Source organism: Dermacentor albipictus, chromosome 3 (genome assembly GCF_038994185.2).
Source record: "Dermacentor albipictus isolate Rhodes 1998 colony chromosome 3, USDA_Dalb.pri_finalv2, whole genome shotgun sequence".
Classification (NCBI taxonomy): domain Eukaryota; kingdom Metazoa; phylum Arthropoda; class Arachnida; order Ixodida; family Ixodidae; genus Dermacentor; species Dermacentor albipictus.
This window is the reverse complement of record NC_091823.1, coordinates 192,861,728-192,885,265: the sequence shown is the minus strand read 5'-3', so window position 1 is coordinate 192,885,265 and position 23,538 is coordinate 192,861,728. Positions and strand designations below refer to the sequence as shown.

The following is a 23,538-nucleotide window of genomic DNA, read 5'->3' as shown; positions in this document are numbered from 1 at the left end:
GCTGCTGTCAAGGTTTATGAATTTAGCACCGTTATTCTGCGCCGTAATAGTAGACGTACCCGGGAATCCGAAGGCCAGAGAACGTGATGATGGCAGTGGCTGAATTTAAAACCATTATTGCATGCAAGACCTGAGCCATTGGGGATCGGATGTTTGTCATCAGGGTTGTGGGCGTGTTGCTCTTTTCTATGCCGGAGATAACCGCTTTGCTGGAGGCATCCGCAGGAGCCACATAGGCCAGAACCTCATACTGCTTCTTTTCCAGGCATAAATACTTTATAATCTGTAATCTTGCCGTCAATTTTTCGGTATGCTGACCACTACGACCTTCTGCTCTCGGCGTTTGCGAATGGTTAGCTGGTGGAGCGTGCTCTCGTTTATATGAGCCGCCGTGCCTATAACTCTGGCTATAGAGTGCTGCGGCCACTCACCGGGATTCAGTCAATCTTGCGGTCGGAAGACTACATTGAAATCGTCGATCGGTAGCGGGGGCAGTTGCGAGCCCTTATTGCGCAATGTGAGATGTAGGTGGCCCTGCCATGTAGGTTCAGTATTGGTTGGCCAATTCGACGTAGCTTGGACCTGTGCCTTGCGCTTTCTTGCCACGAGAAACCAAGTCCTGTCTTCGTTAGCTTGACTCGGTTCTTGATCAATAGCGGTGGTTGGTGTGGTTTCGTCCACGGCTGAGGCAGGTAGGGGGGTCTCGGGCAGCCATCTGCACGTAGCAGTGCCGTGGGTATGAGCAGCAAACGATGCTGCCACGCCGCAATCGCGACGCCTATGTTAGGCCTAGCGATGCGGCCTGCTCGCCTCGATATGTCCAAGGGCCCAGGTCTCACCATATGTGGGAGATCTTGCTCTAAAAAAAATACCACCCATTAGATCCGTCGATTGGTGGTGGTAAACACGTTGTAGAAACCAAAGATCAGCTGTGAGGTGTTTTAAGAGCTGGAGCCCATTCGGAGTGCGTCCTTCGCGCGCGGTTTTCTTCTTCATTACTTCCTGGCATTGATAAGAGTGAGCTAATTCCAAGCGAACATCATAAATAACGGTATGTGTGCATAATAAATCAATGATGTTGCCTTGGAATTAGCTCACTCTGGTATCGATAAAGGTGAGGTAATTGCAAGGGAACATTATTTATGCAATATGCACACATATTGTTATTTATTCGGATTACACTCATCACTTTAAATCTGCCAACGTTTAGTTGCATTAACCGATATTTTCAGTGAGCTACTGTAATTAGATGAAACTGGAGGTGGTTAGGATCCTCTGCATTAGTTATTTCACTAAAGATAACAGAATAATCAGCAGATATGTGTATCTTGGATTATAGTGAGGAAGCGAGATCATTAACATAAGTAAGAAACAAAAGAAGTCCAACCGCTGAAATTTTTTACTCACCGGAACTTACGTTTCGAAGTGGTTAGTTTTGGCCGCTTGCGGTGACAAATTCAGTGCGATTAGACTAGAAGCATTCAATCCACTACAGGTTGTTAGTGTCAAGGTTTAGCTGACTTAGTTTATTAACTAAAGTTTATGACACACCTTGTAAAATGCTTTAGCGAAATCTAAAAAAAAAATGCAACCTTCAAATGATCAAAAATCGAGAGTACTGTACAATTTATGCGTAAAAATTGCAAGGTGAGTTTCACATGAAAATATTTTTTCTAAATGCATGCTTAGCTGGCGTCAAAAATGCATTGTGTTCAAGGAAGTTAGTAAGACGTTTGAAAGCCATTATCATCATCAGCTGCGGCAGGATATGTTATGTCCACTGCAGGACGAAGGCCTGGTTACGACTTTGCACCGCTGTCGCCGCTGTTACGACTTTGTGGTCCCGTAGCTCTCGTCACCCGTTTCGTGACAGAGCGTTGGTAGCGAAGACTCCGAGTCAGGCGTCGGTGAGAATAACGAAAGGGATTTTATACATTATATACAGGTCATTATACAGGACAATATCGGATCGGCACTGGGACCGAGTGCTCACATCAAACGCGACTGTTCCCGCCCGGCGACGTCCGGCGAAAACTCGTGACACATCTCACTCCAGTCGAGAGCGGCACTGGCTCCCGGTGGGTCGGCGGATCCGGTTTTCGAGGCGGCCGCCTCGCGGCTTTATACTCCCCGAGAATCATTGTCACTCAAACGGCCCAATACAAAGTCAGCACTCGACGGTCGTCCGAGAGGTCCAACCAGCGACCACACTGGCCACCCGGTTCAAAGTTCGCGCGCGCGGTGACCTCCAGGCAAAAGGAGGTGCGGCGCCGGGCTGTCTGGCACTCGGTTGCATGTTCGGACATGTTGCCCGCCGATGCTTCTCCGCAGGACACTGCTGCCTGACGGCTCAGCATCATGACATGTCAAGGGAGAATTTGGGCGCTCGCAGGATAAATTCTGCATCTTGCAGATTCGGAATCCGGGCTGGGGGTAATGGCACAACAGCATCCCCGTCCTCAGATAAGGCGCCGGGAAGACGAGCTGCCTCCACGTGGCTTGGATGCCAGGCGCACACGTTCGTCAGGCTCGTCGAAGTTCCCGTCCAGTGTCGGGACGCCAGGTAACTTCACGTGCCCAGGTCCGACTCGCCAGAACAGGAGCTCTGCTCACCGCGTTGTCGCCAAGGCACCTCGACCAGCTCCGCTCGGGTTGTTCCTAAGCCCTTGCTTCTCGCCACTGGTCCCGGTTGGTCGTTCTGCAGCTTGCAAACCGACCGGCAAAAGGCAACACTTAACACGAACAAGTGCCCTCTGTCTCTCGTCAAACACCAGACAAGGCCATTATCCAAATCAACCTAACTAAATTGCTATCCCCCTTTTTTCTCCCGCTGAAACAAGGAGGCAGGTGTACGATCTGGTACACAAGGCTCAAACAACCAGTTTTCAAATTAACAACACACCAAAATATCAGGAACAATTAATAATCAACAATATTAATGACAAATAGAATGGTCCCCTTGAAATCGCTTGGACCGAAAACATACTACTCAGGAAGGAAATGAGGTCATTCATTTTTCCCGGCGATACTTTCGCGGAATCCGAAGCTGCTTATATTTGCGACCCTGCTTATCCATGTAGCGGCGGTTCAATAAGCCACATTCCTTGCCAAATGAAACCCTCTTTTTTTTCACTCCCCGTTTGACGCTCTTCCTCAGATCGGCTAGTGAACAGTCTTCCTGTTGCTCGCGAATCAGAGTTTCCCTTTCAACTGCAGCCTGCTCCTGCCAGCTGGCGGAAACCGGAGAGAGTGTGGAGCCCGCGTCGCCTAATTGCGGCGTCGCGTCCATATCGCGGCTAGCACTGCACGCGTCACTCCCACTCACTTCCAGAACACGCTCGCCCAGGCCAGCCTTCGAGCTCTGCCTCTTCCGTGCCTGCTCGCCACTCAAGTTACCTTGATCGGTCCGTGTGCTGCACCGCGGTTCACTCACCGACGCAAAGTCAAGTTCCCTCGACAGCGGGCGCGCTTTGGATCACGTGAGGGCCATGCACGCCACGTCGGCAAAGAATGATTTGCCCTCATCCTTCAGCAGCTGCTCCGAGCTATTTGAGAAGAGGTAGGAAAAGTGCTTCGGGAGGGCGGCTGACACAGCAGCTTCGGTGTTCAGTTTCCCAAACTCTCCTTCAATGATAACCGTTGCGATCGACAAACAGACACTCTCCTCCTCGGCCACTTGCCGTATCCTAGCGCACTCTCCCGTAAAATCACTCGAGGAGATGAAAGACGGGTGGACAACGTCCATAGTTGCTGCAGAGTCCCGAAGTGCTCGGCACTTCTTACCGTTTACCTCAATTTCCTGCACATAGGGCTCCAATAGTCGTAGGTTTTTGTGCGCTTCCTGTATTGCTGCAAAAGCAATTTTCTCTTGGCAGGTTGCAGCGATGTGCCCTTGCTTTTTGCAATTGTAGCAGGTTAACGGTTTCCGTTTTTCAAATAAACGCGTCCTATCGTTTCGCTGTTTGGGACCATCGCTATCATTCTGAGATGCATTTTGTCCTTCCCTTACAGTTTCTTTGCTAAGGAACTCGTCTTCCCGAAATTCGCGACGCGTGATTTCCTTCCGTTCGTCGGGCTTCCCGGAAAACCCATCTCTCCTATCTGCCTTTTCTACGCGCACTGCCTTGCTGTGCAAGCTGCGGCGGGTGTAATACTCTTCCGCTAACTCTGCTGCCTTCTTTAGCTTAACCTCCTTTAGCCTATCTTGCAGCCTGAGTCTGACATCCTCATCAATACAACGGTAGAACTGCTCCAACGCGATGCATTCGACGATTTTGTCGCGGTCGTCGTAAACCTCTTCGCCCTTCAGCCATTCCACCAGGTCGGCTTTTAGACGAAACGCGAAGTCAACAATCGAATCCTTGCCCTTTTTTGCATACCGGCACCTCTGCCGGAAAGCTTCGGGCGACAATTTGTACTTCCGCAGTAGCGCTTCCTTCACATCGCTGTAACTCTCAAACGCCTCTTTCGATAAGCAAGTTATTACGTCTGATGACTCCCCAGGAAGCAAAGCTAACAGATTCTGTGCCCAGAGGGACCACTCAATGCTATTCCGTTCGCACACGTTCTCAAATTTCACGAGGTATTTGGCCATATCCTCTCCGACGACAAAGGGTGGAAGTTGATCGCGTATTCATGGAACGTTAGAAGTGAGACTAGGCGCCGGCGAGCTATTTCCGGAATCCAACTCTTTCATTTTAAGCTCATGCTCGCGACGTTCCCTTTCTGCTTGCCACTCCCGACGTTCCTTTACTGCCTGCCACTCCCGACGTTCCTTTTCTTTCCTCCTCGCAACATTCCTTCTCCCTCTTTTCGTCCTCGCGACGTTCCGTTTCTTTCCTTTCCTCCTCGCAACGTTCCTTCTCCCTCTTTTCCTCCTCGCGACGTTCCTTTTGTTTCTTTTCCTCCCTTTCCCGACGTTCATTGATATCCGACCAGGCCTCTGCGGCTTCCTCAGCCGTTACGTCCCCAGTTCTCAGGACCTCAAGGATCGCATTCTTTCTTTTAGTTGAGCCCAACTCAATGCCCAACTCCTCACAAATTTGGAGAAGTTCCTTGACCTTGTACTTCTCCATCGCTCACACTGTCCTCCTGCTGTTTACCCTTTTTGAATATACCTGCCGTACGCTACTATAACACTACTAGTAAGACATATGTAAGTATTTCACACACTGCCCTGTTTACCCCCTCAGCATCCCCTTGTTTTCAAAACACTCTCACTAGGCTTGAAACACACAAGGTTAACCCAATGCAACATCAAATCCTTCCCTAAGCTACTATAACCTGTGTCAGAGAAAGTCTGGTGTTTGAGATAAACTTCAGGCACTCACCGCGCCGAGATAGCTGATGCCGGTCAATCCTGCCATCCACTGTTACGACTTTGCACCGCTGTCACCACTGTTACGACTTTGTGGTCCCGTAGCTCTCGTCACCCGTTTCGTGACAGAGCGTTGGTAGCGAAGACTCCGAGTCAGGCGTCGGTGAGAATAACGAAAGGGATTTTATACATTATATACAGGTCATTATACAGGACAATATCGGATCGGCACTGGGACCGACTGCTCACAGCAAACGCGACTGTTCCCGCACCGCGACGTCCGGCGAAAACGCGTGACACATCTCACTCCAGTCGAGAGCGGCACTGGCTCCCGGTGGGTAGGCGGATCCGGTTTTCGGGGCGGCCGCCTCGCGGCTTTATACTCCCCGAGAACCATTGTCACTCAAACGGCCCAATACAAAGTCAGCACTCGACGGTCGTCCGAGAGGCCCAACCAGCGACCGCACTGGCCACCCGGTTCAAAGTTCGCGCGCGCGGTGACCTCAAGGCTAAAGGAGGTGCGGCGCCGGGCTGTCTAGCACTCGGTTGCATGTTCGGACATGTTGCCCGCCGATGCTTCTCCGCAGGACACCGCTGCCTGACGGCTCAGCATCATGACTTGTCAAGGGAGAATTTGGGCGCTCGCAGGATAAATTCTGCATCTTGCAGATTCGGAATCTGGGCTGGTGGTAATGGCCCAACAGCCTCTGCCTGCGGTATTCAATTACCCCTATCCTGCGCCTACAGATTCCAACTAGCGCCCGCGAATTTCCTAATTTCATCGCTCTACCTAAACTTCTGCTATCCTCCATTACGTTTCGCTTTTCTTGCTACCCATTCTGTAACCCTAATATCCAATGGTTATCCAACCGGTGCATTAAATGGCCTGCCCAGCTCCATCTTTTTTCTCTTTATGTCAATTAGAATATTGGCTATACCCATTTGCTCTATCATCCAAACCGCTCAATTTTTGTCTCTTAACGTTATGCCTAGCATACTTCATTCCCACGTTCTTTGCATGGTCCTTAACTTGTTCTCGAACTTCTTTGCCAGTCCCCAAGTCTATGCCCCATATGTCAACGCTGGTAAAATGCACTGATTGTACAACTTCCATTTCAATGATAATGGTTAGCTTCCCGTCAGGAGCTGAGAATCTCTGCCGTATACGACCCAACCCATTTTTATACTTCTATGAATTTCTTTCTCATGATCAATTGACCCAGGTAACCTACTCCTCCAAAGATTCTAGAGGATGACTGGCGATCTTGAACTCTTGTTCCCTTGCCCGGCTATTCATCAGTATCTTTGTCTTCTGCATAGTAATCTTCAACCCCACACTTACACTCTCTCCCTGTTACGGTCAACAATCATTTGTTGTAACTCGTCTGCATTGTTGCTTAATAGAACAATGCCATCGGCATACTTAAGGTTACTGAGATATTGGCCGTTGATCCTTGCTCCTAAGCCTTCCTAGCTTAATAGCTTGAATACTTTTTGCAGGCACGCAGTGAATAGCATTAGAGAGATTGTGTCTCCCTATCTGACCCCTTTCTTTATAGGTATCTTCCTACTTTTCTTGTGTATAATTAAGGCGGCTGTGGGACCTCTGTAGTTGTTTTCCAAGGCATTTACGTAAGTGGTCTGCAGTCCTTGATTACGCAATGCCTCTATGATTGCTGGTATCTCTACTCAATCAAATGCATTTTCGTAATCTATGACAGCCATATCGAGAGGCCTATTGTACTCTGATGATTTCGCGATAACCTGATTAGTGACAAAGATGTGTGTGATTCATTTTAGAGCATCCCTTCCTCAAGGCAGCCTGTTCCCTTGGTTGTATAAAGTCCAGTGTTGCCTTTATTTTATCGGGCATAAGTTTTGTAAATATATTTTAATACTGGGAGAAAGCTAATGGACCTATTATTTTTCAATTCTTTAACGTCTCCCTTTTTGTGGATTATTATAATGTTTGCATTCTTCCAGTTTTCTGGTACCCTTGTAGTAGATAGACACTTCGTATAAAGAGCCGCCAGTTTTCCAACATTATGTCTCCTCCATCTTTGATTAAATCGACTGTTATTCCATCTTCTGCCGCTCTTCCTCGTTTCATGTCTTGTAAAGCCCCTCTGATCTCATCAATAGTTGTAGGAGGGGTTTCTGTATCCTGTTCGCTATTGTTTCAAATGTAGGTATCATAACTCCTCTGGGTACTGCACAGGTTCCTATAGAATTCTTCCGCTTCTTTTACTATACCTTCCAGATTGCTGCTGATATTACCCTGCTTACCTTTTAATGCATATATCTTGGTTTGTCGTATGCCAAGTTTCCTTCTCACTGATTTCAGGCTGCATCCATATTTTACAGCTTCTTCAGTCTTCCTCGCGTTATTTGTTCGTATATCACTTATTTTCGCCTTGCTTATCAATTTGGACAGTTCCGCGAATTCTATCTTATCTCCTGAATTGGACCCTTTCATTCCTTGTCGTTTCTTTATTAAGTCCTTTGTTACTTAGGAGAGCTTGTCTACTGGTTACATTGGTATCTTGCTTCGCACTTAAATTGCTGTCTTTGAAGTCAGCCTATTCACGGTTTCATCATTACGTTTATGTTATCTTCATCTCTCTGTTCTAATGCTGCAGATTGTTTTGCAAATACCAGCATGAATTTGTCTGCTTTTGACCTTACTGTCTCAAGGGTAACCTGTCGCTTGACGAATTCTACTCTTTTTCTCTTCAAACTCAGGTAAATCAGTAACCTATTGACACGTGCACTTCTCTTTATCCGGTGACACGTTTCAACACCTAACCAATGTTATCGCACAGAGCAGGACGCACCTGCATGTATCAGAAGTTTGTGGAATGATATCGATGGTTCCATCCGCTGTCTGTGACCGAACCTTGTGTAATCTGATTGCATATGTGGGCGACGCAAATAATGTAGAACCTTGCGCAAGGCACGCAGGTCGCAGCGTACTCTGGAATATCTGACGACTGATGTATAAAAGCCGACGCGCTTGACCCGCACATCAGATTTTTGATGATCGCCGACTGTGTTCGCCGTTTTCGTTAAGCATGGAGTGCAGCCTGCTTTTGAGGGCACAAGTTCGCCCATCAAAATGCTAGTTTCGTTAATCAAACTTTTGCTACCTTCTTCACCGTCACTACCACGTGACACTATGATCTCTGCACTTTACCCTACCTATCACTTCTACATCCTCCACTACGCTGAGATTAGCAGAAAGTATGAGATCAATATCATTTATTCTTTCACCATTGGGGCTTTTGCAAGTCCACTTTCTGTTGCTACACTTCCTGAAAAGGGTGTTCGTAATTCTCAGCTTATTCCTTTCTACGAATTCAATCGGCACCTCTCCTCTAGCCTTCCTAGTATCGACGCCATAGTTGCCAATTGCGTGTTTACCAGCCTGCTTTTCCCCCACTTTCGCGCTGAAGTCACCCATTACTAAAGTATACTGAAAGCTATATGTTCTAGCAATTTTTTAATGTACACAATACTGCAGTGCAGTAATTTGGCCCTAGTAAAATGTGCTACAGAGGATACATGCAATATAACGGAGATCCACAACAACAACAACAACAACAACAAAAATCAAGACAACACGAAGACCATAGCAATGTCCAACCATTGAAGTTTACAATGTGAGACTCGAGTGCCTTCATGAAGTCGGTGGATTCAAAAATATTTTGGGGCAAAAAACTCCATTCCGACGCCTATCCATTCAGATTCCAAAGAATTCCATTCAGGCAATTTATAGCAAGTAGTTGAGAGTAAGACTGGGCGATAATTGATTGGTAAAGTTTTGGTTCCCGAGTTATGCAATGGAATGACCACGTTTTCCATTGGCTTGGTTGTGTAGATGTAGCCAGTGATTGCTGGAAAAGTTTTGTTAAAATAACAAAACCACCGGCGTTGGTATATTTAAAGAAATTTTGAGTTAATAGAGTCGTAGCAAGGCGATGAGTGCTGATTCAGGGAATCAATTATTTTCGCAACGCCAACCGTGAAAACCTTCACTGGAGGCATAACTATGCACTCGTACTCGTGAGTAAGGAGTAGGCCGGCATTGCAGGAGACCAAGAAAAAAATTGCACAAGTATGTAATAAGGGTGGAAGCGCACAGTGCGTTAAGTATATGGATGCCCAATGGGTCTTCCAGAGTTATGTGTTCATCACGCGAGGGGTTGATTACACAAAAACTCTTTATCGATTGTGTCTCACATAAACGGAAGTACTATCGTGAGAAGCCAACAAACACTGACACCAAGGACAGCATAGGGGAAATTACGTGCGCTTAATAAATGAAATAGAGAAACGAAAAGGTAATGGAAATTAAAGTGGATGAAAAAACAACTTGCCGCAGGTGGGAACCGAACCCACAACCTTCGCAAACGGAAGTACGTTAGATAGAAAGGTTGAATTACGTTCTTTAGTGCGCTTACCTGCACGCCAAATGCGGATTTATAAACAGATCAGCTTGTCTGTCATGTGGGGAGTGTTTTTTGAAGCAATAGAGCCGTTTTTGCGGTTGTATAGGTGCTTCAAATGGGCATCGTACCAAAGAGCATCATTATTGGAGGTAATGATGCGAGATAAAATTTACTATAAATTTCCTACAGATAAACTTCTGTAGGAAAGTGTCGAGAAATGCAGTTGATTCGTTATTTATGGAGGTAAACCTTGCTTTTTTGTAATCTGATTTTATTTCCTTTGGGCGTTGAAATTTTCATTTAAAATGCAAGTAGGCAGCGATTGTTCATGCCAGGTAGATGTGTAATCTCTGAGATTTATCAGGGTGGGATGTCAAAACCAGGTCAAAGGTGCTTGTGGCGTTTGAAGATGCACGTGTACGTTGTGTTATTGGCTTTGACATTGAACAAACTGAGCACGAATCTAAGAAGTCCTTAGCTCGTGCCGAACAGAGAGAGAGAGTGAAAAAGGTGGATCACTATAGGTTATGTTTGGAAGATTAAACTGGCCCAAAAGTGGGATAGGACCCACTTGAAGAACACAAAAGGAAATTTCAGTCTGTTGTATTTTGGGACGTTCTGTTTCTGACGTTCTGTTGTCTGACGTTCTGTTTTCTGAAGTCTGTTGTCTGACGCCTGTTGTCTGTAGTGCGACGTCCTGTTGTCGGACGTTCTGTAGTTCCTGATCAATATTTATTTAGAAATTGACAGATACTCTCTCAAGGGCTATGTAAATTAGTGCAGAAAAGTAAGAAATTTAAAAAACAACGGAAATAATTTTGCCGTGATGATCCCGAACCCAGTAGCCCACAACTGCACTACGCCGAACATGGCTGTATGTGTACATGTGGGCCGTGTCAACAGTAAGAATCCCTGGCTGCGTTGATGTTTACATTTTTATGCTGACACCCAATTTGCGCTTTCCTTCCGCCGCGTCAACTGGCGCCTCTCTAGAAAAGCAAAAGGGTTGTTACCATCGACAAGTACATCTTGGAGTCCTAGAACACTGATTTTGCTTTACCATATACATAATAAATAAGAAATTCAGAAATACACAATGGGGACACTGTTAGGGTTGTTTCTGATAATTTCGACAATTGTCTCTCGCTCGTTACACTTTTGAGAGCGTATATGATTCCTGTGTTCAGTGCAAAATAGCTACATAAACATTCGTGGATGAGTGTTCATTCTGACAGCATACTGGCTTCTCACAGCAGCGCTGTGCCAGAATACTGACACCCGATCGAGACACCTTTCCACGCAACTTTGTGGAACAACAAAAAGCTTCTTTTTCGCTTCGCAAAAGCTTATGCAGTATTTCTGGGAAAATAACTAATGTGTCAGCGTAACGGCACGTTTCATTCCACAGGCCAGCCTGCCACATCTTACCAAGTAAAACAAAATGAATGCGCAGCCGTTCTTGCAGATGGTATTATTTTGGTCAGCGTCCGATATTGAGGAAGCCGTAGGGCGTTGCTGGTGCCTCATCATCGCGGCGCAATTATAACAATTGGCCACATCAACTTAAATACTGGTGTCGCGGCCATCAGCATTGCCAGCTTCAGAAAAACCCGATTCAATAGCGCTCAAGAGGAAAATGCAGTGTACACCACCGATGCGCAACTGACATGCAATTTTAAAGCATCACGAAGGAAAGTGCTTCTGTCGCGGCTATAGAACTTATGTCTTTGCAACATAATATGGCACATTTCTAACGCCACGAGAGAAAGTGTGTAGTCGCGATAGAGAGTTATTGTTGTGACATCAGAATTGCTGTCATGGTAGAAAGTTGTTGTTGTGGCTTCATAAACTCTAGTTGTCGCAACAGAACGTTTGTGTTGCGACTCCAGAAGACTTCGTCGTCGTGACAGAATGTTTCCGTTGCGACTTGAGAATTTCTGTCGTAACGTCAAAATCGCTGTCACGATAAAAAGCTGTTGTAGCGATTACAGAACTCTTGTTGCTGTGACAGAACGCTTCTATTGCGACTTCAGAACTCTTGGTCGTCGCGATAGAATGGTTCTCTTGCGACGTCAGGATTTCTGTCGTAACGTCAGAATCACTGTCATGATAGCAATTTGCTGTTGCGACTTCATAAACTCTTGTTGTGGCCACAGAATGTTTCTGTAGCGACTTCAGAACCGTTGGTCATCATGACAGAATGTTTCTGTTGCGACGTCAGAATTTCTGTAGTGACGTCAGAAATGTCCGTCGCAACTACAAAACGACAGGAACGTTTGTCGTACAGCAGAAATTCCTGTAGTTGCGACTGAAATTTCTGTTGTTTTCTTCAAATGGGGAGATGAAGGAAATCGTCTGTGAACAAGGTTAATAACCCTTTAATAGAATGTAAATGCGTTACTCAGTCATCGAACAATTACGCTAGGACAATAAGAAAAGTCTGCTGTCATAGGCAATAAATAAGACGTTCCTGGCCATGCTGGAGTCGGGCGAAAACTGCTGCGCCTATTCCGTGGGCGCTAGTGTCAGTGCGAACTTTTGTACGAGCAACCGTGTCATACTGTACCGATATAGGCGATATTGTAAGCAAATTGAGGCGCATGGCGAACTCGGTAGCTTGCTTTTGATCCCAACAAACTGAGAGGTCTTCCTTAACTAGAACAGTAGGTGGCCTGACAATGTGGAAAAAATCCCGGACGAAGGGGCTAAACTAAGAGCGTAAGCTGACGAAGCTTCGGAGATCTCTGGGAGCGACGAACAGGAAAGTGATTGACGGCGCTGACTTTGCCGGGGTCAGGTTGCACAGCCCAGGCACTAACAAGGTGACCAATAACGGTGATATGGCATCGAGCTAAACGGTACTTGGGAAGGTTGCGTGTCAGGCTTGCCGAAATACATCAAGACTGGCGGGTCAGGTGGTTCGTGAAACTGGGCAAAAAGACAATCACATCGTCTAGGCTGTATTTAGGAGTGGACCATTTGTCACATCTAAGAAGCTAGTTCATCGTCCGCTCGAAGGTGGAGGGGGCATTACACAGTCCAAGCGTCACAATCATGAAGTCGTAGAGTGTAGCCGGAGTGAGGAAAGCAGTCAGCTCGCGGATATCGCATCAACGGTAATCTGCCACTAGCCTAAGCGCAGCTTGATGGAGGAAACGTACGTGGGTACGTGTAGGTCCAAAGCTTCATGACTTAGGCGCTGTGGGTATGTGGGATGTTAAAAGGTCAGTAGTGAACACACGAGCGCCAGATCCTGTATTTTGCACAAACGCTGCATGCGACGCTCACGAACTAGAAGAAGCCTCAATAACGCATTTTTTGTGCATTTTGTCGACTTCTCTGATTATAGGCCGTTTGACAAGGGAGACACGATAGAGATGGCGATAAATGGATAAATGTTTGGCTCGGAGAATGATCATCAAAGTCAAAGATGTCATTGTATGAGTCAAGAAGGCGGTGAACGTAGCGTGAGAAGAAGAAAGGTCAACGGGGATTCTGCCGGCAGAGCGTCATGTGAGAAACTAGTGGTGGCTGGGATGAGTCACTTGCTGAAACGTCGGGTGAGATCGAAGGCACAAATCTTGCAGTACTTGGCAGCACTGATGGCGGCGAGTGCCATACCAGTCGGCGCCAAATAGAGGCGCCAAAGTTCAAAAGAAGAATGGAGAGGAGTCATGAGAGTGTTAAGCGCGGCAGCATTCTTGGCCAGCAGAACGTCCGTTACCGCAATAGTCCTGAATTGCCATCAGAGACAGGAGGGCGGGAGCTCATGGCCATAAACATGACAGCTACAGGGGGCATGCGTACACAATCGAGGGAGCAACGGCTGGGCAAAGGTTTGGTAGGACGTTGGGCCAGGAGATGTGCTTCGAGCTGTGAGAGGCCAGTTGCACAATTCACGAGGACAGAGTAGGCTATTAAAAGTGCAGGCCACAAAAAAAAACGTCATAAAGGCAGCGCGCAAAAACCGCAAATAAAACAGAAGTTGGCTGTCCGGCGATACTCACGTTGACAGTACACATCCGAACATGATGTACACTATTACAACGCGGTGCAGAGTGTTATAAAAAAATTGACTTCAGGAGTTTAACGTGCCGATACCACGATCTGATTATGAGGCAGGCTGTAGTAGGAGGATTACCGATTCATTTCGACCATCTGGTTTTGTTGAAAGTGCACCCTAGCCATGGTACACGGGCGTTTTTGCATATATACACAAGATGAGCCTACGAGGGTCCGACGTAAACGCGCCACGTTTACAGCCCCGCGAGCGGCCACGTGACATCGCCGAAAACGTAGTGTCCGTGTCCTTTGCCGTCGCCAAGACGCCACTTGCCACTGCAGCGCCGACCAACACTTGCCCAGCCCAGGGCTGGTCCGGAAGCCGATATCAGGAAAAGTAAAAGCAGCAACCGATAGAGTTACGGTAGCTGCAGTTCGGAATGACGAAGATCATCCGCCACCCTCGATTACTCTTCACGATCTATTTCGGCGACGCAGCAACGACACGCCGCAATCTCGACGAAGCCTAGAAGCTAAGAATACGCTGACGAAAGACGATCTCACGATGCCACGTACCAACTACAGGTCAACTCTAAGCATCCGTGATGCTTCGCTTTGGAACCACGGACCTGGGCGTGCTTCTCGACGGTCACGAATTCACCGCACTTGTAGACAATGAGCCAACTACTACGTCATCAGTGAATATTCGCTGCCAAGTTTAAGAAATTCAATTCATTTGAGGGCGTGGAACCGCCCTCGAATTCGGACAACTGGAGGACACCTCATAACGCCGACTGAAATCTGCACGGCAAGCATTACAGTTCAGGACCGGACCTACCCTGCGACGTTCGTTGTCCTCCAAGAGTGCTCGTGACACGTAATTCTCGGCATGCACTTCCTGAACCAATAAGGCGCAATCATCTACCTGAGGCTGAAGTCAATATAGTTGTCCGCAGATTAAGCGATAGTGACGGAAATGCCTTCCAGTGAGTGTGCCTTGAGTGTACTTGAGGACCAAGTCACCATCCCGCCTCGCTCCGGCATTGTAATTTCGGTCGGCTGCGGAACACTCGCAGACGTAGAAAATATCATCGAGGGCGACTAACATACACTGCTCGACCATGAAATTTGCGTCGCAAGAAGTGTGACTCGACTGCCCGGAGGGAAAGCGGAACTGATGCTGACAAACTTCCGCCAGGAGTTCCAGCAGATCAACAAGGGCACTACGATCGCATACATCGAGGAAATCATGGAAACCAGTAATAGATTTGTGCTCTCGCATTCTGCAGCATCTACCCCTACAACCATATTTCCCGAACCACAATTCGACAAAAATCCAAGACTCCCCATTAGTAAACAACATCTCAGAAGTCTTCCACGATACAAGGACTGCTTTTTGACGTCATCAAGGATTCTACAAACCGTAGTTGCAAAGCATCGCATGATAACCGAAGAGTGCACTTGACCACACCGCCAGAGCCCTTACCGAGTTTCAACGCGAGAACGTGAAGCTATAAGGCAACAAGTCAACGAAACACTGCGCGACGACATCACCCAGCCGCCGAGAAGCCCGTGGACATCTCCTGTAGTGTTCGTGAAGAAATGGGGCGGAACACTACGTTTCTGCGTCGTTATCGTCGACTTCCTTCTGCCATTGACAAAAGGCAGTGCGCAGATTCCTTGGCTTGTGTGCCTACTACAGGCGCCTTGTCAAGGACTTTTGACGCATCGCTAAGCCGCTGAAACATCTAATTAAATGTGACGTAGACTTCAAGTGGAAAACGTTGCATAATGACGTATTTCAAAAACTCAAACGACGCATGCAGTCACCACTGGTACTTGTGCACTTCGACAGGGACGCTGATACAGAAATCCACACTGACAGCTGTAGCGTAGGCCTCGGTGCCGTCCTAGTCAAAAGAAAAAAAAAACACGGACTTGAACTGGTGATAGTTACCGGCCGGTCGCTGTCAAATGCCGAAGGCAATTATTCTACGACCAAAAAGGAATTTCTCGCTTTCATTTGGGCTACAGCAAAATTCCGCCGTTGCCTAAAAGCAGACTGTTGAAAGTCATCCGTTACAATCACGCGCTCTGTAGGCTAGCGAAGTTAAAGGACCCTTCAGGGCGCCTGGCGCGGTGGAGCCACTCATAGCAAGAATATGACATAACTGTAATCGAAAAGTCCGAAAGAATGCACCTGATACCGTCTGCCTGTCACGCACTCCCGTGGACTCGCAGCCCCCGCCTCCGCCCCCCCCCCCACCCCATAGGATAACCATCACGAGTTCGTCTTTTTAGGCACAGTAAGTGCAGATGACTGTGCCGAGTAGTCGCGAGCGGGCCCGGAATTCAGAAGCCTTGCTAAGTACTCGCAAGGCAAGACCAACGTTGTCACAAGTGTACTTAGGCGTGGCTTGCCTCCGTTTTTCTTATGCGACGCCCTCCTGGTGAGAAGAACTTTTCGCCAGCCAGCGCAAACTACCTTCTCGTTCTGCCTGAAGCACCTTGGTCAGATGTCCTGCGTGCCCTGTTCGAGGATAAGGCAGCCAGGCACCTCAGGTGTTCCCGTACGCTTTCAAGCATACAAGGGACGTACTATTGGTCGGGTCTGACCGCCAACGTTGTATGTTACGTGAAGACATATCGAGACTGCCAGCGACGCAAGACACCATCGACAAGGCTAGTGGGGTTGCTCCAGCCAGTCGAGCCTCCTTACCGACCATTTCTGCAGACCAGAATGGATTTATTGGGGCCTTTTCTGACGTCAGCATCTGGAAACGAGTGTACTGTCATGGCTGCCGACTACCTTACCCACTACGCCGGAACAAAAGCTCTGCATAAATATAGTGCGGCCGTAGTCATTAAATCCTTCGTCGAAAACATCCTCCTGCGACAAGGTGCCCCAGAAGTCCTCATCATGGACAGAGGGACGGCCTCCACTGCAGAGTGTACCCACGTCTTCATGTCCACGAATGATGGCGAAACGACAAGACACGCTGTGGTCCGTGGAGTGTATCAAGGAGGAGTTCTTAGCCTGACTCTTTCCAATGTTGCCCTTATTGGCCTTGCGGAAATAATTCCTGATACACTACGCATCAGTACCTACGCAGACAACATATGCATATGGGCATCCGCAGTCACGCGACCGCAAATTCGTGCCAGGTTGCAGCGAGCCGTTTCTTTAACGTCTCAGTACTTGCAGTGCCAAGGACTGCAACTGGCCCCAGACATGTGCGCTGCGATAGCGTTCACACGGAAGCTTATGTGTTGGTATCCAATTATGATCAATGGAAATGCCATCCCATATGTCACCCACCACAAATACTTCGGCGTTGTCATTGACCGCGGTGTTTCATGGCCGAAACATGTGGCAATGTTAAAGAAAACATTAACTGGGCTTGCTCAAGTTTTTCGCTTTCTGGCCGGTATGGAATGGGGTCCATTTGAGCATTCGCTATTCCGGCTGTACCAGGCTCTCTACGTCGGATACATTCGGTATAGCCTGCCAATTTTATCAAGTATGAGCCCGTCATGTTTGCGTACGCTGGAAAGTGCCCAGGCACAGATGCTGAAGACATGTGTCGGTGCTCCACGTTGCACCTCAACCCACGGAACAATTGAGGAGGCTCGCGTCACCCCTTTACCTGTCTGTCTACGATGCGAACCTCTTCAAGTATTCCTGCGACTGCTGTGCCGTCATGGACGCCATCCCTTATCGACATTACCCGACATACGGCCGGAATCCACTTTTTCAAGAGCCGTTAAATGCCAAGAATCTGCCATACCAACATACTTTGCCCCGGCTGGCCTTCCACATATGCCCCCATGGGTAATGTCCAAAATACCTGTACGTCTATCTATTTCCGGAATTTCTAAAAAATCGCGAATACCTACCGTCGGCCTCAGACATATAACACTTCAATATATGTCGAAAGAATATGACTCTTCGGTGAGCGTGTATAGAGACGGATCGGTCTCGTCGTATGCGTCTGGTGCGGCTTTCGTTGTGCCTGTGCATCAAATCATTCGACGGTTTCGTCTGCATACCAAGACGACTACAACATCTACGGAACTAGTGGCAATCAGAGAGGCCGTTCAATATATTTCGCGACAGCCTCCTCAAATATGGACAGTCTTCAGTGATGCGAAATTGGCTCTTCAACTACTTAGAGTGGTGTTGAAAGAAAGCGTTTACAGAGTGTTGGCTCTTCAAACTGCCGAGCTCTACACCTTAACGCAAGAAAATGGCCACCACATCACATTTCAGTAGATTCCCAGTCACTGTGTTATACAGGGCAACGAACTGGCCGACGCCGAAGCGAAGAAAGCACTCGAAGAACGAAAGTCACTGCTTTCAATTCCTTTTTCAATAGCGGACACCAACTGTCTCCCCTCCAGTGTCATCCTAAAATTGACAGCAAAGCACTGGGAAAATCCAGATAATCGCCACAGGCGACTCCAGAGATTGGACCCTACCATGAATTTTAGGCTAGCATCGAAAATTCAACGAAGCTGTGCCAGTCTTCTGCACAGTCTAAGGCTGGGGGTAGCGTTTACGCGCGGATACGTGCACCTCATGCGACGCATTGAGTTTCCACACTGTGAGGTGTGCAATGTGACTGAGACTATAGGTCACGTGCTTTGTGACTGGCCTAAGTACGTGGAAGAGCGTGAAAGGTTGGACAACGACCATTCGCGTCTCGACAGCGCAACGTTGTCGGAGGACGTTATTTTAGGCCCTTGCCAGATGCTCAATCGAGTTTCAAGGCTATCCAGGCATTACTGAACTTTTTAAAAATTACGGGCCTGGATTGGAGACCTTGAGCATGCCAAATTGCTTGCCATACGTTCTACACCTTCCTTCTATCGTCGTCGTCACCCATCATGCACCTGTTTCTTCCCTCTTTCTTTCCCTCTTCCCCTTCCCCCAATGCCGAGTAGCTGTCTAGAGGAATATACCTCAGGCCGACCTCCCAGCATTTCGTATCATTAAACCTCTCTCTCTCTCTCTCTACCCAAATCATTTTGCGATGGAGCCAGACAACCAGAGGACGAGAATTGCTATACCACCCGCTGACGAACGGTCTTATGCAGAGGCTCAACAAGAACCTCGATGAGACGCTTTCAATGTACGTCGACGTACATTGCCCAATGTGCATAAAGGAGGTATGCCGTCCTGGCGTACGTAACCTTCGCTTACAACCTGGCGGTGCAAGAAGCGGCGCAGGCCAAGACGTTAAAGCTGGTTTACAGCAGTAACCCCAAGACGACTCTCAAAGAAATGCTGCCGCACGTCACCGACGAAGCGAATCTCAACGCCGCTGCCTATCTCCAGCGCCGCGAATGAGCCCTACAGCTGGCCACCCACGCATCAAGAACCAGCAGATGACCGACAGCCGACAAAACAATGTTCGACGGCGCTACGTCTGGTACTAGCCCGGCGACCGTGTTTGAGTCTGGACTCTGATACGCCGACGAGCATTTTGCGAGAGACTGTTACGCCGCTCTATCGGACTCTACAAGATCATGAGATGTATTGGCGTAATGAACTATGAGGTCGTGCCAGACGGCATTTTGCAATCGCAGCGGCACCGCGCACGGCCTGCACTTGTTCACGTGGTACGTCTTAAGCGTTTCTACGCTCGCTGACGAACTTAGGGACATATTTTCCCGGTTGTTTTGTTGTTTTTTTCTTTATTATGCGTGGTTTCGCTTTAGCTTTCGTGGGTATAGCATCGGAACGATACTTATGTTTTTCAGGAGGGGGCATTGATACATGTGCTCGTTTATCTTCCTTGGATGACCGCGTATCACCGTTTAAAAAATGTTATCGCTCAGCGAAGGACGCGACTGCATGAATCGGAAGTTTCTGGAATGTTATCGATGGTTCTATCCGTTGTCTGTTTTCACCGAAGCTTGCGTAATGTGGTCGCATGTACGCGCGAAGCAAATTGCGTAAAACTTTCTGAAAGACTCGCGGGCACGGCGAATACTCTCGAACCTTCGATGACTCATGAATAAAAGCCGATGCGCTTCACCGCTGATCAGATGTTTGACTATCGCCGACTGTTTTCATCATTTTCATTGTTCTTATGGTATCTTCGACTGGTCGGCTGTATGCCCCGAAGCAGAGTCGGGTAGATCGGTCGTTTCCCGAGCTCAAAGGTAGGGGACAAGCGCGCAAGCCGAACGTGCGACTCGCTCGCGGAGGAGGAAATTGCTGATGCCAAACCACGTGACTACTGCCAACGTCCGATGTTTCGCCTATCCAAAGCTCCCGGCGCTGCCAGAAAAACCGGCGGACGTGCCGGCGGGACGAACGTTCGTTGAGATGCCAGCATGCAGTGGCTAAGGTTGCCAAGGTTACGGTGGGCCGTCGCCAACAGCAGCGACGCGGCGCTGCGATGACGTTTCACTCTCGATGACTGCTCCGATGACAGGGCTCGGAGCGCCTCAGAGCGCTCCAAGATAGAGGAGAGCAATCGAGAAGAACCAGCCGAATGCAGGGCGCGCACCCTCTTTCAACCAGTCGAAGACAACGCCGCTCGCGAGAGCGCTCCAGAGTGCTCAAAAAAGACCAGCCGAAGATAGCATTAGAGTGTAGCCTGTTCTTGAAGGCACAGGTTCGCCCAATAAAACGTAAGTTTCGTAATTCACACTCTGGCTGCGCTCTTAACCATCGCTACTATGTGACAAAATTAGCAAATAAATTAATCAATAAATGAGACTGATATATTTAAAGGGCGAGAAGACAGGAAAGCATGTATATGAGCATGGTTGATTGCCTTGCTGATCAGCTAATAGAGCATATGACGAGTTAAAATTAATACGGAAAATGTAGAGCATACACTTGGATGCCGGTTTAGAAGCGAGCTTGACGCATGTTCTATATTTATTGTTTCGTTGTGATAGCAACCATGTGGAGACTCCAGGCAAATTTTCCCAGTCGTCGTCGCCGTGGTGTTTCGTATAAAGACCACAACCCACATTAATTAGTGCGAAAGAAAGCATGTGTCAATGAGGCGAAAAGAATGCTACTTGATAGGCATTATTTTTCCAGGCGTTCAATATTCGGGTTAGTTGGTGGTCAAGTTATCAAACGTGCGCTTGGTAGGGAGTCCGTGCGTGTTCTCCTCAAGGCCTGCCATTGCTGCGAATGACTGTGCGTGGCGGATGCTTATGCTTTTAACCACATAGTATGCTTTTAGCCACAACAACATTTTAAATTAAAAGGTAGAGTCAACTCAAAAGAAACCTCTAATGCTGTGGGTAACCAAACTCTAGTAAAAACAATTTCATGGTGGTTCAGGCATCGGCATCACCGGGGCGGGGGGGGGGGGGCGGAGCAGCCATCACTCCCTTGTGTGCGATGGGTGCTCTGCCGCCCCCCCCCCCGGACATGTTCAAAAGGTTGTCGGGCCCGGAGACCTCCTCCCCCCCCCACCGTAGTCGGCGCCCACGGTCACCGCCCTTGTACCACTAAGATTTTTGGCGCAGCATACTGCTTCATGAGCCACCTGAGAGTGAAGCTGCCTGCTCTTGAATTAGTGAAGGTTCACGTTAGTATTTTTAGGCTACCAGTGAATTTTCATACATCTGGTTGTGCACTATAAGTGCTGTGTTATACCAAACAGCGTTCATTTTTGTCCACATTTGTAGGTAAGTGGATGTGAAACCGTAAAATGTATTGTTGTGCCTAAGGTTGCCAATGAAGCAGGCAACTAATGTTCTGTGTTGCAGCTAGACTTATTTGCTTGGAGTTCACATATCTTTGATCCTTTATCTCCGGAGTTATTTCTGAAATAAATTTTTACGATGACAATCTTTTCTGAGTTCTCCATTTGTATTGCTTGAAGACGTTTAAGTTTTTTTAGTGTAAAATAAAATGATTCGGGAGACAGCGGCCTAGGCAGTTCCCAAACTCGTTATTTTCGCTTGTCGTGTGAATTATATAGGGTGCCCCAGCTAACATTAGCTAAGCTGTTAAAGGCTGGCAACCGATTACTGTAGGTCGTGTAGCCAGATCTTGCACGATGTTTTTATTCTTTGACATATTTCGCTGTAGGATGCTGCGGTAAATTGCGTTAAATTGAAGTCCATGTTTACTTTATGCACTTATGTCACACTAGATTTGAGCGTTGGGGTGATGTTTGAGGATTTTGTTTTCTTCAGGAATAACGACAAGGTTTAGGCGTTGCTTCCGTTTCGTGACTGTTTCGATGGAAGCAGTTTTCAATTACTTAACCGGCTATAGTGTATTATAGCCAAAGCGGATGAATGACAAAGAGGGGGCACACTATCGAGAAGGGAATCGCTAAAACGAAAGCTGAGCCACACAGCCGGCTTTACAAAATGGTCCATAATGGCTTAGGCGACAGTGTTATTGGGGACATCGCCGCACTTGCTGCATGAAATGCAGAGAGCATCGGTGAAGTGATCTCTGGGGGCAAGTTTACTCGATGTGATCGCTTTAGTACCACCGTCGAAATCTCCACTTTCGTCTGTTTCGTACACTTCTTGGCCCACGACCATTGTAACTTACCAAAGTAATGATTTAGCTCTTTTTCATGCAATCTCCATATTGCTTCGCCCCGGACAAAAACACTTCAGGGCAGCAGGATGCCTCTAGGTATCGCTAGTGCGAACGAATATAAAATGGAGACGAATAAACATTGCAACGGACGAAGCGGAAGTACCGCAGACCAACGCACGTACAATGCTCTGCTATTGAAACGCGATACTCAGAGCGCTAGGCGTCCGGCGCTTTTCGCGCCACTGGTCCGCGGAGGTGACACCGAGATCACGCACTGTTGTACACGATGAATGCGACAGCCTTTTTTGACAAAGTGTTACTACATCTGGCCCTTGAGGAATCACTGCTGAACAAAAGCGCCGTCGGCCACGCGTTCCAAGAATCGCTTTTCAATCGCTGAGTATTTGTAGGTGCACGGTAGTTGCTTAGACTCACAGAGGAGGTTGCATTTTGTGCCCCTGAGATGCCTTGCAGTAGCTGAACGATTCAAGTGCTGGCTACCAGAGCAACTTCGATGCAGCACCAAACATTGTGAGCTGCATGCCCACAATGAGAGCAAGAGGCAAGCATTTCTCTCACCTCCATAGGACAGGTGAACCTGTTCAGGCTCCACGTAAAGCACGGGACCTCCATCGACGACACTCATCGTGGCCACCGCGAACAGCCAAATTATCCTTGCCATCTTAAACAATGAAAAGACGATCGCCAGGTGTTCCGAGTATCCGCAAGCTGCAGCACAGGACAGAACACCACAGAGAAGTGGTCGCAGATATGGGATGTGCCGACCTTGTTTATCACTCGGGTGTGACTGCCGCCGTACCGTGCTGTCCGATCAAGTGCCGAGCACGTGGGGCCGAGGGCGTGATCGCGTTTATCGCGCACGTCACGGAAGCAGTGATAGCCGCCGAGGGAGTCGCGCCAGACGAAAGCTGATCTGCGCACTTCCTGGCTCGTGCAAACACGCAAGGCAGCTATGTCAGCGGCAGCGGTGCGCACTTGCCGAGGCTCATGATCCTCGGGTTCTCCTCTACAGTGTTCGTGTTCTCGCTGAGCGCCTTACCCGCTGGCGTGACTCAATGACCACGACGTTCTTCTCCTTATCACGAGTCAGAATTCCGGCATCGTTCTGAGGAGAGCGGTATGCGGAAACACTCGTGTGCCGAGATTTGGGTGAAAAGTGAACCTATACGTCAACCTCGATCGCTTGACAGCGAAAGATGCTATACGGAGTGTTA

General features: G+C 48.1%; 1 protein-coding gene and 1 long non-coding RNA gene across 5 annotated transcripts in view; both read right to left on the bottom strand.

The window, feature by feature from the left end:
- Positions 1 to 23,167, bottom strand: part of LOC139057690 (acid phosphatase type 7) — a 297,629-nt gene extending 274,462 nt beyond the window's left edge. The window contains exon 1 of one of the 4 annotated variants that reach the window (XM_070536425.1): positions 22,883 to 23,167. In XM_070536425.1, coding sequence (XP_070392526.1) covers positions 22,883 to 22,985 — 103 coding nt within the window. In that variant the 5' untranslated portion in view covers positions 22,986 to 23,167. The remainder of the gene's footprint in view (positions 1 to 22,882) is intronic. The other 3 variants (XM_070536423.1, XM_070536424.1, XM_070536422.1) reach the window with 3 other exon arrangements.
- LOC139057063 (uncharacterized) lies at positions 1,909 to 8,076 on the bottom strand. Its single transcript, XR_011512559.1, has 2 exons — positions 5,331 to 8,076; positions 1,909 to 2,704 (listed from the first exon to the last, which is right to left on the bottom strand). It is a non-coding gene; the product is annotated as an uncharacterized lncRNA (long non-coding RNA).
- Positions 23,168 to 23,538: the final 371 nt, after the last annotated feature.